Source organism: Onychomys torridus, chromosome 6 (genome assembly GCF_903995425.1).
Source record: "Onychomys torridus chromosome 6, mOncTor1.1, whole genome shotgun sequence".
NCBI classification, from domain to species: Eukaryota; Metazoa; Chordata; class Mammalia; order Rodentia; family Cricetidae; genus Onychomys; species Onychomys torridus.
The window spans coordinates 101,095,431-101,111,558 of NC_050448.1; the positions used below are offsets into that span (position 1 = coordinate 101,095,431).

The 16,128-nt window shown below is 35.7% G+C and overlaps 1 protein-coding gene across 1 annotated transcript in view; it reads left to right on the plus strand.

Annotated features, from left to right (window-relative positions):
* The window catches only part of Ndst4 (N-deacetylase and N-sulfotransferase 4), a 322,264-nt gene extending 314,525 nt beyond the window's left edge, over window positions 1–7,739 (plus strand). The window contains exons 13-14 of the mRNA XM_036190450.1: window positions 4,476–4,578; window positions 6,967–7,739. Coding sequence (XP_036046343.1) covers window positions 4,476–4,578; window positions 6,967–7,086 — 223 coding nt within the window. The 3' untranslated portion in view covers window positions 7,087–7,739. The remainder of the gene's footprint in view (window positions 1–4,475; window positions 4,579–6,966) is intronic.
* Window positions 7,740–16,128: the final 8,389 nt, after the last annotated feature.

The window sequence follows — 16,128 nt, forward strand, 5'->3', positions numbered from 1 at the left end:
CTTCATGGTTTTTTCTGTTGGTCACAACAGTCAGTAAATCAAATCCAAATTCAAGGGATGGAGATGCAACCCATGTCTTGGCAGGGAGAGACATAGTATGTGACAAAAGGGCACGTGGAATAGCATTTATGTTGCCCTCATCTTGGGATGACAAAACTATCTATTCAAGTAATTTTAAAAAGGGATAAGCAAGTTAACAAGAAGAAGTGCTCCAAACAGCTGAAACACACTTTAAGGGGCCTGTACTTTACTCATAAAAGACTCCCCCAAGCTCTGATATAAAGCCTATTAAATTTTAGGTGAAATTCTAACAAGCCTGATTATATAATTTCCCAGTTCACAGAAGATTAGACTCGGCAATTAGACAATTAGAGAGGGTAATGGAGGGACAGGAAAAGCAGTAATGAGATTGGGTTTTTCCTTATCCGCTAAAACAATCCTAATGAAGTTCTTACCTACACATGGAAACAGCAGCCTCACAAGGCATGCCCCTGTTGATGGAGTAGACAAAGCTTCCCATAATGTGTTTTGCATTAATAGTTATTGATGTTGGCATATCTTGCCCTTCTCAGCAGTAGCCTAAGTAATGGTTCTGTCCTTTTAACTGCAAATAGTTGCTTATGGCTCAATAAACCCGTAAAGTCATACTTATGAAGGAGAGTTTATAAACAAGCACAAAATATATGGATTTTAATATATTTCACATATCACAAAATTTAACTACCATAGTGATGCTTGGCATAATAAATGAAGTCAAATGTCAGCCAACTCAGCCCCTAAGAGTTGTTTAACAATTAAGTGAAAAAAGCTTTGAATCTTATGTTCACAGTTTTATGCTTGTTAAAATAAAACCATGAAACAATGAATTGATATAACCTAGAGAAGATTTGTCCGTTAGACTTAGTGTCAACGAAGTTAGCTATGCAATAAATGGAACAGGACCCCAAACAGTCAGGGGCACAAAACTGTATGTTTGAAAATGACCTTCAGTATTCAGGGTGGCTTATTCCCAAGTCTGAACAAAGTTTTGACTTACAATATCTGCTGTGCAGAACAAGAAAAACCCGAAGCTTACTCTAAGACCCCACACTACTAGGAAGGAGAGATGCTGTCAGCATGGGTCCAGATACCTCAGCTTTGTTATCAGTGTTGTAGTTTGCCTTAACACAGTTAAATATTCTCAACCTGAGGCAGAAAGTGCTGTTTAGGGCCATCGTGCTACCAATGTCCCCATCTCATTTTCCACAGCAAGCCGGATTGTTTTTCCTCTTGGGAAATTAATGAAAACTAGAGGAAGGCCTGTGATATACAAGGAGCAGATTGGAAAGTTCAGGTTGGAAATGACTCTGTCTTCTTTTATCCATTTGACTACTGATGTATCTAATTTTAATTGGTAACATGTACAAGTACAACCTGGACAGCATGGATCAGGTCACTCTAGCAATAGGTCAGGAAGGAAACTAAAGAAAATTTCCCTCATGCCATAAAACAGAGCACATATGTGCAGAGGCAAATTTCAGGTGCAATGGTGTTATAAGAATGGGCCCAGGGCAACAAAATATTCTGCAACTAATTAACTTTACATCCCAGTCAATTATGCTTCATCTTTCTAAAACATCTGCTGAGCAACAAAACTGCAAACCTTTTCCATGTTTTATGCATGCAGCAAGTCCCATAGCGATAAATTTAAATTTCTCTTTCTTATTTGGTTCATTCTTTCATTTTTCCTATCTTGTTAGTGCTCATCAGAAATTCTCATACATTTGACTTTACACAAAACAGTTAGGCCACACATCCTTTCTTTTGTAACTATGTTGCAAACATAGAAATGAAATAGCATTAGAGTTTCTGTGAGCATCTAGGGATCTGATTGGGTCAAAGCTACAGCACCACTTCCCTTCCAGGCCCAAGAGTCAAGGACAGTGCCTGCCAGCAGGGCTCTACCAAAGTCCAATTTATCTGCAGCTGGCTGTAACCACAGGTATCAAGGTGTTTCATAAGGAGGTTGGCATATGCCAGGAACTGCCTGTGAAATCCATACTTCTCTCTTCCTTTCTTCATCTTTTGCAAAATGAGTTTGCTGCTTGGAGCACTAGCATGTGGCTGATCAGCCTTTGACTGGTCATGCAATTGCAGTAGGCATCTTCTTGTTCTTTGACTTAGTGGGACTGATTGGAGCTATAAAACACCATTAGTGTGTGTGTTTGTGTGTGTGTGTGTGTGTGTGTGTGTGTGTGTGTGTGTGTGTGTGTTTCTGCTTCTAGTTATTGTTCAGTTTTCTGTCCTTTGTGCTTAGTTAGCTTTGAACTGGGGACAACAAATTCAGCTTCTGCAGTTTGGCTAAATCAACATAGCAAGTACAGGAAATGACAAGGAGAATATAAACTGTGAGTTCTGAAGTTTTAACTTCAAATAATACCTGGCTGGCTGGTTGTGTTGATAATGGGCACCAGCATTCTCCACCTGCTTGAGAAACTGGGCAGCACAGTGGAGAGGTTTCAGGCATGTTGGTGGCATTGGCTTCTTCTTCAAGTTTGCCAAATTCTTGGATGTTTGACTAACCCACTAAGAACTAGAAAGAGCCTCTCATTAGCAGCAAGTGGGCTGTTACTTTGCTGATTATGACCTTGTTCACTTTCCCTGGTTTTAATTAAGTTAATTTTTCTGTTTAAAAACAGTGTCTGAAAAATTACACTAGCAACAGTGGAATTGTATCCTCTACCCTTCTGTTTCTTGAAATGGTTTGTTTCATCAGTGAAAACATTTTGAAACTCATGGCATCCTCTGAGCCTTGATGGTACCCGTGATCTGCCACACTCAGTTTCAGCTCTGCCAACCATGGCCTCTCAGCACTTTGGCCTTAAAAAAAAAATAAAACTTTGTATCACTACAGTGTCAATCACATGGTGGCTCTCCATCAATACCTGGCAGCAATTTTCTATATGACAATGTTTTCTATGCAGAGTGTCCACTAGAAATTCCAGAGGATTATGAAGACCATGAAGCTATGGCATCTAATATGTTAAAAGGTCATTATGGAAGATCCTAAATTTTTTTGTCTTTTTAGGAAAACTATAGTGTGGTGAGAATATTAATACAAATCGACAACTTAGTAGACATTAATAATCACAGCAATGTATTCTTTAGGAAATGTTGGTTTAATGTTTGAATTTTATAAGTACAAAGATGCAGTATCAAAAGCACGCCAGTGTCTGATTTGGGTATTCTGCCTTGGCATAAGATGAATTTTAGAGACTTAAGATGCATTCCTCCATACCTTTGACATTCTTTCTCTCTTAAAGATTATTTCCAATGACTGTATTGTTAAGCAGGTTGCTATTAGTATAGCATATTCCACCCAGAAATATATATATATATATACTTTATTTTCTTAAAAATAACTGTTTTTTTCCCAAGATATTTCTCATTATCACAGTGGCAAAGTGTCAAGTCTGTACAGACTTGAATGTGGTATCTGCCCAATCTGAAGGTGAGATAGTCTTCTGATAGTCTAGGCTGTTATTCTTCTGATAGTCTAACATGTGACAGCCAGAAGCCTTTAAGTACAGAAGTACAGCTATGAGATTCACCCAACAGGACTATATGCCTTCAAAAACAGGCAAGAAGGGGACTACATTCTACTGACCAGCTGTAGTGCCTGTGTCTTGTATCTGAAAACATTGTAATGAGTTATATCTTTATACATTTAAAAAATTTAGAGACATAGGTATCCATTTAAATAAAGATATTTTAGTAGACATAATATCCAAATTAACAAAATCAGAAACAAAAAGAAATGTTTAAGTAGGACAAGTTCATTCTTTCTAAGTACAATGAGATATTGTTGAATGTTTTAAAGCTTTTTTAACTATGAAAAAACTCGAAGTTCATTTGAAGGATTAAATGAAATACCATAAAAAAGTGAATTAATAGTATTTTGTTATACTTTTATTCACTTTTTGAAAGTTAAAAAAACTTAACTCTAGAATAGAATACAGTCTATATACATATTTTTTTCAAATTAGAAGACTTGATTATGTTTATACCCAGAATAGCATACCTACATGAAATTCAGTCTTATTAATGAAACCCATTAAATGATTTCAGAGAAATCTTTAGTATATTTTGACATGGAACTCACAGTCATAAATAAACAAAATATCCAAGGGCCCTTTATATGTAGGCTGTAGCCTTAATATTTAATCATTTACTTTATTACAGATTTATAACTAAAATATGGAATACAACAGTTTCAATATAAAATTGTACTGCACATCTATGTGCCTTTTACCTTACAGTAGAAGTACTTGAAAATATAGCATTTTTAATATCTATCCTCATTTCTCAAATCAGCTGAATATCTGTACAAAAGAATTTAAAAACAATAAGCATTGAAAAGTATAGCCCTTTTATCTGACTGGGAAGGTTGATTACTCAATATGATTTTCAATTATTATATGTCTTATATATTTTAGGTTTGACCCCCAAAAGGGCTTCTGGTGTCAACTACTGGAAGGAGGAAAGACCAAATGCCTTGGGAAGAGCAAAGGCCGAAAATATCCACCCATGGATCCAGAGGTAATATTTGCTTGGTTTGAACTACTCTGGCAAAAAAAAAAAAAAAAAAAAAATTCTGTTTAAAAACTAAGAAAAGAAATTTGCTTCTTTTTTGGCTGATCTTTCTTTGCAATCCATAATTTTATATACTTAGAAGATGTTAGAGAGAGAAAGAACTGATAAATGTCATTAGAAATTGTTTCCTGTTGGAATTCACCTCAAACATATTTATATACTGAAAAATAACACCTTTCCACATTGTAAGGTACTTAAAAATAAATTGTTTGGTAAACAATGGCATAAAAAAATACAAGTATTATTAACACGTGCTCAGTGCATCCTGTTCTCGTTTGCTTTCTGTTCCTGTGATAAGCACCTTGACTAAAAAGCAACTTTGAGGAAGAAAAGGTTTATTTCAGCCTACAAAGTTCAGATCACAATCCAACACCCAAAGAAGTGAAGGTAGAACCCTGGAGTCAGGAGTTGAAGCAGTGGATATTGAGGAATGCTGTCTGTTGGCTGGCTTCCCTTGACTTGCTTAGCTAGCATTTTTCTACATTCCTGGCCAACATGCCCAGGGTTGGCACTTTCCACAGTAGGCTGGGCCTTCCTGCATCAAGACAATGCCCTACAGACATTCCTGTAGGCCAATTGGATGGAGTCAGTTTCTCAATTGAGGGTTTCTCTTTTTCAGATATCTCTAGTTTGGGCGAGTTGACAAAAACTAACCAGTACGTGTACATCTGGTGCCAAAAACAGGCCTGACACTGAGCTAAGCAATGAAGAATATATACGGATGAAATAGTTACTAAAATTCATCATGGCATGAATAATTTAGTTAGGGTCATTGGATTATAACAGGAGGCACAAAATAATAATAAAGTAAATTATAAAAATACAAAAATAATAGAAATCATAATATGTGAAAAAAGTATTATATTAAAGGTGTTATATATTGTATATTAGAGATGTTGGCTGGAAACCAGCCAGATATTGTGAGTATTTCTCCTAAGGCAAGGTGGGCAAGGGCAGGATGCATTCTTCATGTGTTGCTATGGTGATATAAGAGCCAGAAAGTCCTTAATATACTTTTGAACTCAGTAATTTCTAAAGGGTTTCAGAAATCACTTTAATCTGCCCAAAACATCAATGTAGCATTCCCACTACTGTAAACATCTTATTCCCCATTTGAAGTGCTTACCATCTGCTTTAAGGGAAGAAACATAATGAAATGCTTGGCGAATGGTCCAAGATGAAATGTAATTGTCCTAAATCCATTTCCACAGTATACACAAAAGCTGCTAGGGGAGTTTTATGAAGGAAGAAATTCATTTGTGCTTAAAATGTTGAGAAGAGCTTAGGAGAGATGATAGAATTTCTATGCAAGAGAAAAATGTGTTTGATCATTATGAATATTTGCACATGAAAGTATTGATCAATTTTATGGGTGACAGAAAAAAAAAACCAAAATAACATTATTGGGTTGCTGTGTGGAGAACGTGGCAGAAATAAATAAAAGTAAGTTCATAATTTTCTGTTTTCCAGAAAGCTCTCTCTCTCTCTCTCTCTCTCTCTCTCTCTCTCTCTCTCTCTCTCTCTCTCTCTCTCTCTCTCTCTCTCTCTGTGTGTGTGTGTGTGTGTGTGTGTGTGTGTGTGTGTGTGTGTGTTCACTCATTTATCTGGGGTCTGGAATGATAGCTCATTGGGTACAACTCCAGCACAGCCCCAACCTAGCCAATGTCCTAGTCTAGCCTCAGCAGGTATACACACACACACACACACACACACACACACACACACACACACAAGCATATAAATAGAAATAATCTTGGAAAAAAAGTCAAAACTCAAAAACTCCATATTTACCTTTAAAAGAGACCAAACTCTTCAGGTTGAAGAGGCACCTAAAAAAATTAAAAGGAAGCCTAACTTTTCAGAGATATTACATGTAATATTTTATAAAGAGAAAATTCCTGAATAAAATTTCCAAATATATGCTGTGGCCAGTTAGGTTTATAATCAGAAATCTTATTCATTACAGGCAGATAAGTTTTTTAAAAGTTTAGTGTAATTTTTAAAGGAAACATGTATTTTTATCTTACTCATTCTTGTACATTTGGTTGTGCATTAACACTGCCTTATTCTCTGGTATCATGCTTCAGTTTTCTCTCTGTACATCTCAAAGTGTGTAAGCGCCATAATGGTAGTTAACTCTTCCAGGGCACACTTGCATCTCTTTATTTTACATCTATTATTTAGACTGAATTTCTCAAAATGTAAAATGAGTGATTGAAGGGAAATAGAAAATGAACAGTTTGCAGACACGTATTGTGACAGGACACTTCCCACATGTAGACACTTGATGAGCGAAGAGTATCCTTTAAGTCTTGTTTGTTTCTTTGCTTCCAGTCCAGAGCCTTCCTCTCCAATTACTACCGGGACCACAATGTGGAGCTCTCAAAGTTGCTGCACAGGCTGGGGCAGCCTCTGCCCTCATGGCTGAGACAGGAGCTGCAGAAAGTGAGATAGCACCTGCAAGGAGAACGTGGAATTGAGTCATCATTAAGTACAAAAGGCAAACCATACAACTTTATCCTTTTCATACACTTGCGATTGTCAAGAGAGGACTGTGAATAAATCCCCTTCAGTGTTTTTCGTAAAACAAAAACATATGCACGCCTTGGCAATTATTAGCATTAATCTTTATTTAAGGCTTTTGGAAACAAAATATGGGGTTTGTAGCACTAACCAGTTTCTAGCTTGAAGATCATCATGCAGCTTACTTCTCTGTTAAGCAGCTTTCAGGATATCACATGACGAATGTTCTGACTATATGCAAATTACCAATTAAAAATTTGAAGAAAAGATAAGGACTATAGTGTGTATAAATGAAGTCAGGTCTAACCGACTGTCTGAATTAAGGGCTAATGTTTATAAACATCCTTTACCTGGTTCTGTTGGTCCATCTTCCTCTTGTAAGGCAGGGAGGGACCATGTTCACTGAGAGTTACAAGTCATCACAAGGGCATGCCGTCCTCAGAAAACAAAACATGGTCTCTAGAGAGCTCCAGTAAGACAGAATAGTGTGAATCTGAATTGCAGTACCCTAGCGGGTGAGGGCCATCTTTAATGGGCCCATGATCTTACTACATTAACAAGGTTCCTATCGTGGCAGTGTTGTAGCATTTATATATATATATATATATATATATATATACACATACATACATATATATATATATATACATACATATATATATATATATATATATATATATATATATATTGTTCACTATTCTAAATAGGAAGAAAAAAGCTTTATTGACTAGAAATGTAAACACCAAGTCGTACTTGCAGATCTAAATAGGTACTGTTCCTCCTATGTAAGAAATATGTCCATCTCTTTAAAAGCATGATATTTCATATATGCCACTATATCTACTATAATAAAGTTTTACTGTATACTTTAAAATATATCTAAAACTTAAATTATATCATAAAGTTACCTATTTGAACATCACTAATTCTCTAACTCAAACCCAATTTCATAGACGTAACGCTCACAAGTTAATTTCAAGACAAGAAGTTTTGTTTTGAGTTACAGGTTCTTATAATATTTGAAGACTATATAAAATCATGGTAACTGGAATTTTATCCTGTTTGTCCATGATAATTTATGAAGGCTTTGCTCATTTTTTGTGATATATGAAGGTAAAATTTCTCCAGAACAGTCAACCAAACTGACTTTGGAACATTACCAACAAATCTCCCTCCTCCAGAGCAATTTTTCTAAATACCATCATCCCTATTATTTGAGAATTTATCCTTGCATTAGTTCAATAACAAGCTGATAGGTTTTGTTTATGTTTTTTGTTGGGAAGATAGATTAGATAAACAAATCAAACTTGGCTATTCTAAAAGAGTGCTGGTGTTTTTTATTTTACATATTGAAAATCCAACTTCTTATCTATTTTTCACAATTTTTAATTTAACATTCTTTTCTCTTTATCAGAAAGTGTGAGCTTTTAAAAAACTTTTTATTAATAAAACCACAGTAATTTCCTATTTCATTTTTAGCTGTGGAGATTAAATTCTCACCCTTGTTACTTATAAGAGAGTATGACACAGTCTCTTAAAAATGGTGAAATAATAACCACAATTATTTATTCAGACCACTACAATTTATTCACCATCTCCCTCCCACTTATAGAGTTTCTGCCATTTTCTTTTTTCCTGTGTGAGACGGGATATTACTGTCTAGGCCAGCCTGACTTCAAATGTGCAATTCCCCTGTGTTTCCCTTCAGAGCACTGGGATTACAAGTGTGGAGTACTACATTCACCTCTAACTATTGTTTTCTTGACCTGGAGGAAAATCTTCTTTTCTTCACAGGGGACTATACTTCTAGTTACAGAATGTAAAGTGAGTATTTTCACACCAAATAATATTGATACAATTCAAGAACTTCCAACACATCACCAAATTTAGCAGTGAAATGAATTTTCTGCATTTTCTCACCTTTTAATAATATATACATATCAGTGACCCACCTACCAGTATCTGAAAGCAAAATATCACCCAAACTTAACCTATCTCTTTCTTTCCTGGTTATTCTAATCATTATGTATATTTTTCTTGCTATGTTTGATAATGAAATGAGCAACTTTATTTAATTATTTAACAAACCTTCATCTAAAAGTTTGAAGGAATCTAGATTATGAGACTCTGCACTGCAGTAATTGGGAAATCTCAGCTTTAATAACATTTTCCTTTTCAAGATTTCTTCCCACTTCGGGATGGTCTCTTGGAATTTAAGAGTATAATTTTTTTTTAGAATTTTAAATTACATCTTCAGTTTTATGCAACATACATTTATTTAAATATTAGAATTTTTTTCATGTCCTTTAGCATACAGGCATGGTCTCTTCATTCCTTTCCAGACCTTGAGTCCTTGCCTGACTTACAAGCATAGCTGTCAACTACTTCCTTTTGTTAAAGACAAAAATAGTATTTAATTGTTTCAGATACCAACACCTAAAAGTTATATTATAAAAATTCATCTAAAATAAAATTTGGTTTCTATTTAACAAGGACCAAAACACATGAAGAACAGCACTGCTGTTTTAATACACACACACACACACACACACACACACACACACACACACCTTATAGAAGGTATTTTTTTTGCCTAAATTTTAGCAAACCCAACTTATGTTTAGTCTTGTGCTGCTTTTTAAATCTTAATGTTTTAAGTAATACAAAATAATCTATATTCTAGACTTATTGATTGATTTTAAAATACAGGAAACACAAAGTATTTATATAGAAATGATATTAAAGCCTTCTCTTTCTGGTGGTGGCAGAAAATGCTGTTTGCTTGAGGAAGGTAGACTCAAAACATCCCTGGCCACAAAGCAGACTATCTGATCTAGTAGTCTGTGCATATCGGCTTTTTTTTTTTTTTCCTAAATCAACTTTAGGAATACAATCCTGCCAGAAATCTATATGCACACTTAAAAATGTGCAAGTGTCTGTAAATGTGTTGTGTCTGAGAAACCTAAAGAGTTTTTGACCTCACAAATCTTTTTCATTAGCCTGTGAGACACATGGCATAAGCAGAGTTTAAACTCTACATTGACTGGAATGAAGTTGTTAAAATGGCTGTCGTCACCCTAGCATAAAGGACCACGGCTGTCTCTTCACCAGAATCTGCCCTGCTGCAGGCACAGCCCTAGAGTAATGCTGTCTCTCCTGAAGCCAGGCTTTAAGCACTCATTGATTACTTCTTCCCTTGTCTTCATCATGGCATACACACTTCCTGGATGTCAAACATCAAATGCTTGTCCCCCAGATGTGGGAATGAGTTTTTCAAGATCAGCATCCTCATCCTGGTCCTACCTCTCAGTAGCTGTGTGGCCTTAGATAATTTGTGGAACTCCCCTGAGCCACAGTCCTTTTTTTCCTGTAAATTAGAGACAAGAAAATAATTACTCATGAGGTTATTACAGCCTCTCAATGAGAATATGTTTGGGTAGCAGCACAATGCCCTGAAATAGTTGTGCTGGAATATGTTAGTCATAAAAGTAATGTATAACTAATCATGGCTCTATTCTCTTCCAACAAACAGGAATGTCTGTTTTCTACTCCTGTTAAAAATAAAACATATGTGATAAAACATATAATTGTATCTGGTCAAATGAGAAACGATCTTCCTAATCATTATCCCAATGTAGGTTTTGTGCTGCTCTCTGCCCCACTCTGGTGATCAGTACTCACAGCAAAGTAGCACCTTCAATGTCTGAATGTTTCCCTCCTCCCCAGTGACACCTTTGAATTCGTCACCAATGACTTCCCTTTTATCTGTTCTTCCCATCTCTCTCCATAATTCTTTTCTAACCCAGTAGATACCAGATGGTATGCCAAATATATCAGGTCTACACCTCTAATTTCCTCAGCAAATGAGAAGCTTAGTGGTGGCATATGTGAAAACGTGTTATATGAAGGCATATATATCATAAAGAGTTAATACCATCAGTATTCACTTAAAAAGTACAAGAAAATGTCTATGAATTCTCTATAAATCTTAACTTCAACCCTCTAATGAAAAAATTTTCCTGTAGACAAAAAATTATATGTTTATTTTTATAAATATTAAGCATTATTTTCTGTATTTACCCATGACTAATATATAAAACATATAAGACATATCAGCAGACCAACAATTAAAAATATTTATATAGTTATATACCTGTGTTTATATTGGGTCTTCAGGATCTAGTTGGCATTTGACCCCTATAACACTCAAGACTTTGACTTAACACATTTCAGATGTACAGGAATCACAAGTGGACAAAAACTACACTATCCATCAGCACAGATCTAAATTCTCCTCTCACTTGGGGCTTGTTTGGTAGCCTACTATTAATTCTCTGGGCAGGAAAGGTATTTCTGCATAGAGTTTTAAGAGATTGCTAAACTTGTAGCACTTAACACAGGACAGACACAATCAATAGTAGTTTACTAACTGTGTACAATCACAGCTGCATGCCAGACAGGCCTATGAGGGGGCTTTATTTTGGAACAGAGTGAACAGGGGCTGTAGGAAGCAAATATTGGGTTGCAAGAAGGTGACTCCTAGTTCCACAGATGGCAGGCACAGGCGGCTTCTCTGAATAAGACTGTGTGCTGGAAAGGAAGTAAGCTCACTACCATGGACAAGTTGACGGTCCGTGACACATCCGATCTGGATGAATGTGAGCGACGAAAATTCTGTGCTGGAGTAGAATAAGACCTTCCCTGGAACTCACTTGGTAGCCCAGGCTGGCCTGGAATGAACTCACAGAGATCCGCCTGCCTCTGCCTCTCGAGTGCTGGGATTAAAGGTATGCGCCACCATCGCCCTGCTACACCTACCTTATTAACATAAACTCTGAACAGGATCATCATCCACTTCTCTGTTAATTGTATCTGGTCGCTTTGTAGCTTGAAAATAGAACCAGATATTCACTATCTTTAAACTTTCCAATATTCCCATAAACAAATGTTTCATAGAATTCACAACAAGGTCTGTGAAGATTTTTTTTAAAAAAATAATTTGTGGTTTTGTCTCTAGACCTTTCTTTCTTCACATTAAAAAAAAATACATGAAAAATTCAAGCAACAATCCATTTGCATTTTCAATTACACTACAATTTTTAGACTGTAGACACTTGTGTAGGAGCTATTAAAGTATTTATTTTTGTCTCTTCCTTAATAAGTTTCTTAGATGCGTTGGCATCATTGATTCCCTAACATTTTAATCTTTGAACATTAAGTAATCAGCATAGCTATGGAGATCCATTTCTCTTCCCTCCTTAATTTCTTCTTATCTACAATAAAGCAACACTGTCTCTCAGTTCTGCAAGACTTAACTTGGATCTCTATCTGGAGGCTCTTTCATAACTCTCTCAGTGCTTACTAGGCTACTAATATCAAGTTATTAATACAAGAACTTTGATATGTTTAGATTATATATCCTATAGTATAATAAATTATACTACTCACTTATTTCTACAATTTTCCACAGAAGGCTATGTAATACCCTATAAAAATGAGTTACAATATCTTTTTATTAGTGTATCACATATGCATAACATAAAATACATCACAGAAAAGTAATATTAGATGAAAGCATGAATTATCTTCTGTCTTCTACATGGTAAAAACTGGAATATAACTTTGGGGTACATATTTATACAGATACAAAGTCATTCTCTAGTTCATAGGCCCAGGACATGTCTTTTGAGAGGCATTTGGTTGAAGAGTTAGGCCTGCTTTCTAAATGCAATTGTATTTGTAAATCTGTATCTTCTAGCCAGGTTTTTCAAGACCACATTTTCTCTCCGCCCCGCAGATGAATTTGGTAAGAATTAAACATCTCTAGACAGAAGAATTGAACTCTTCTGACTGTTGTTCTTTCACACTGATTTAAAGATCTCAAAGTATTGCTTCCCACAAATCTGTTCATTTACAATCAGAACAAAGCTAAAAGCTGCCTGTCTGCAACACACTGAGTGAAGAAAGGGCATGGCTTTGAATTTAAAAGTTTAATCTATTGACAAGGATAGACATTGGTGACTTAGTACTTGGCCATGGAGGCCAATGAGTTGTAGATTTCTTTTTCACTGACAAAAACCATAATATCAATTGCTAAGGAGATTGTTAATATATCTATAAAATTATGCCAAACTTTGGTGTACTTTCTGATTTGAATTAAAAATATCTCTTTATAATTCAAGTATTGAATATTATTAATTATTTAAGGCTCTATATCAGTCCCTTAAGTTTCACAAACATTTTCAGAAGTACATATGACCTAGCAGAAATGTGGTCCTAGCACAGCAGTGAAAACACACAGCTGAAAAGGAAACAGATAGTTGTGGGCAAAGATAAAAGAGAATCATGACAATATTCTGTGGCTGCCAAAGGCCATTTCCAGTTATTAGACTTGGGATAGAAGAGAAAAATCTAATGTACCTCAGCACCAGGAAGCAACCTTCTGACAGGGAAGCAAAACAGAATTCTAGTGCAAGGACCAAGACACACAGGTGTACAAATGACCTTGTGTCAGGAGAGAGAATGTTACATTGACATATTGTTTTTTCTTTTTTTCTGTGCTTGCTGATGAAGATAGACCACAAAATCAATAAATTGCAGTGGGGTGTGTTGGTGTGATGGGTACACTAATCTGCTTGTTTTTGAGGTTCAAACCAAGACTGATTTGTCGAAGTTACCTGAAATAATTTCTGCAGTCTACATTCTCCACACTGAAGGCACAAACATAAATTTTCTCCTTGTAGATTCAGATAGGAGTCTAGGCACTAAATTTTCAGTGTGAAGATGCATTTTTTTTTCTCTCTTCAATGTTTCCCCAACATTTCCTAAAAATCAGTGTTCCTACCCAGAAACCTTCATCATATTAAAATAAGTAAGCCTATGGAAATCTATTATGTATATTGAAAGAGAAATCATTTCATCTGCAGAAGACACTTAAGGGCAGGGCAGCATAGAAAAACTAAGAAGAAACATGACAACAGACACAGACAAGTAGTTATGTTCTTGTCACACATGGCACACAAGCAATGGATGCAAACCCCAACCTCCTCTCTCCAAGGCTACCCTTAATCAATGCACATAATGTAACCATTTAGCAGGTACTGCACAGTTGTTTGAAAAGAACCACCTCCTCTCAGTGCCTTCTCACTGTTCAACCTGAAGACTAAGCACCTATTTAAAATACTTTCAATCAGATAAACAGGGCAGAATAATGTAGGAGCAGGAAGGACAGCTTGCACTGAGGTATGGCTACTTCCTGATTCTGCTTTGTCCACAAACCCTTTGTTTATCCTCACTGTCTTATGATTTCCTGATATTTATACTACAAATGATAGTAGCAGCTACCCCTGGAGTTATTGTGAAGGTTACATAACTTACAACTTGAAAGCACCCAGTAACAGCAGCTGGCATGAAATGTATTTTACAGTTCCTCTTATAGACACACAATATGGACTTTAAAAATATATCCCCAAAATTTGGACTTAAGCATATCCAAAAAAAAAAAAAGCAAAGCTCTGTGGTCACTGAGTGATTTAGAATGATAAGAAAGTGATAGCCTTTGTATATACTTGTAAGCTCCAGTTCTGTCAAAAACATGTATGTTGTTGGCCAGGCTATGAAATTCTTCTGAGCCTCATTTCCTCCTGAAGAAAGTGCTGAAAATAAAAAGCTAAAGATACAGCACAGGCAAGTGAAACCAAGATCTAAGATAAATGAATAAAAGGTTGTAATAGGAAACTAAAATGCTCTCGATAAATCACATCTCCACCCACCCCCCCAGAAAGGGTTTATTCATAACACCAAGAAAATGGCCTAAGTCCATCATCATGTTTCTAGAAGAGAACATAAAACTGTCAGGAACTATTCTTGAAGAGCAAAGGGAAAGGCAAAGTTCCCGAAGAAACTGGAGATTAGAAAACATCAATTTAGATTATCAAATTGGGTAAAGAAAAATGCGTTAGAGAAACTATAAACTTGAACTTCACAATATCACTCACAACCAGGAATCTAAGGTTCCAGAATAGTTGTATAAAATATCCCACAGAAAACCTTTTTTTTAATAGATTAATAGGAATCTAGAGACAAAGATTCCATATTGTGGAAGAATTCCTGGAAACAGAACTAATTGACCAGGCATCTTTAATCCTCAAGTATTAAACCTACTATGTTGGTGTACTTTATGGATTCTCAAGATGCTGCTAGAGTGAGTAATTCTCTCCTCAATTATTTAAACACTTTTTTCTTGTCTTACATAACACCCTTTAGGGTAAAAAGTTCATGGGTTACAAAAGGTAAGGTACATGCATTAAACAACAAGATTGTGTCAGAAAATTGTGTGCTAAGGGTCAAGTTATCTTTTTGTATATACTGTCCAAGAGCTAATAAAGATTTTGTGTTTTAAATGTACTAAATATTTAGATAAGAATATACACCATGTCTGGTAGCACACACTTGTCATTCCAGCAATCACAATGCTGAAGCGGAATCATGAGTTTAAGGCCAGCCTAAGTGATATGGAAGAGCTTGTCTTAAGCTAGTTGTTTAATTAATAATAATGAAAGTCACAAGAAAATAACACTAAAGAAGAATATGAGCCAAAATTTCTCTATGGCCTAAGGAAACCTAGAATTCATTATATGATTCTCTATGAAAAAAAAAAAAAAAGTTTGCTAACTTTTCTGCTGAAGAAGCAGTCATTTTTTGAATCAATATTACTTGGCTTTACCTGTGAGAAGCCCAAATCAAAGAAATACTGTAAAACAGCAGAGCTAAATCCTAAGAATTGCTTGTAGAGCTGGTAAAAATTATGGATGCAACGTCCCATCTTCTCAGAAAGTGCAGTCAATAAATGGAGAGTCAGTGGACATTGCAATTCCTCATTCAATTCCAATGCAGCAGTCACCAGAACACTTTTGATGTTTAAGCATACACTTAGATACTGAGACGTTGAAGGCTCCAAATATTTGGTAAACC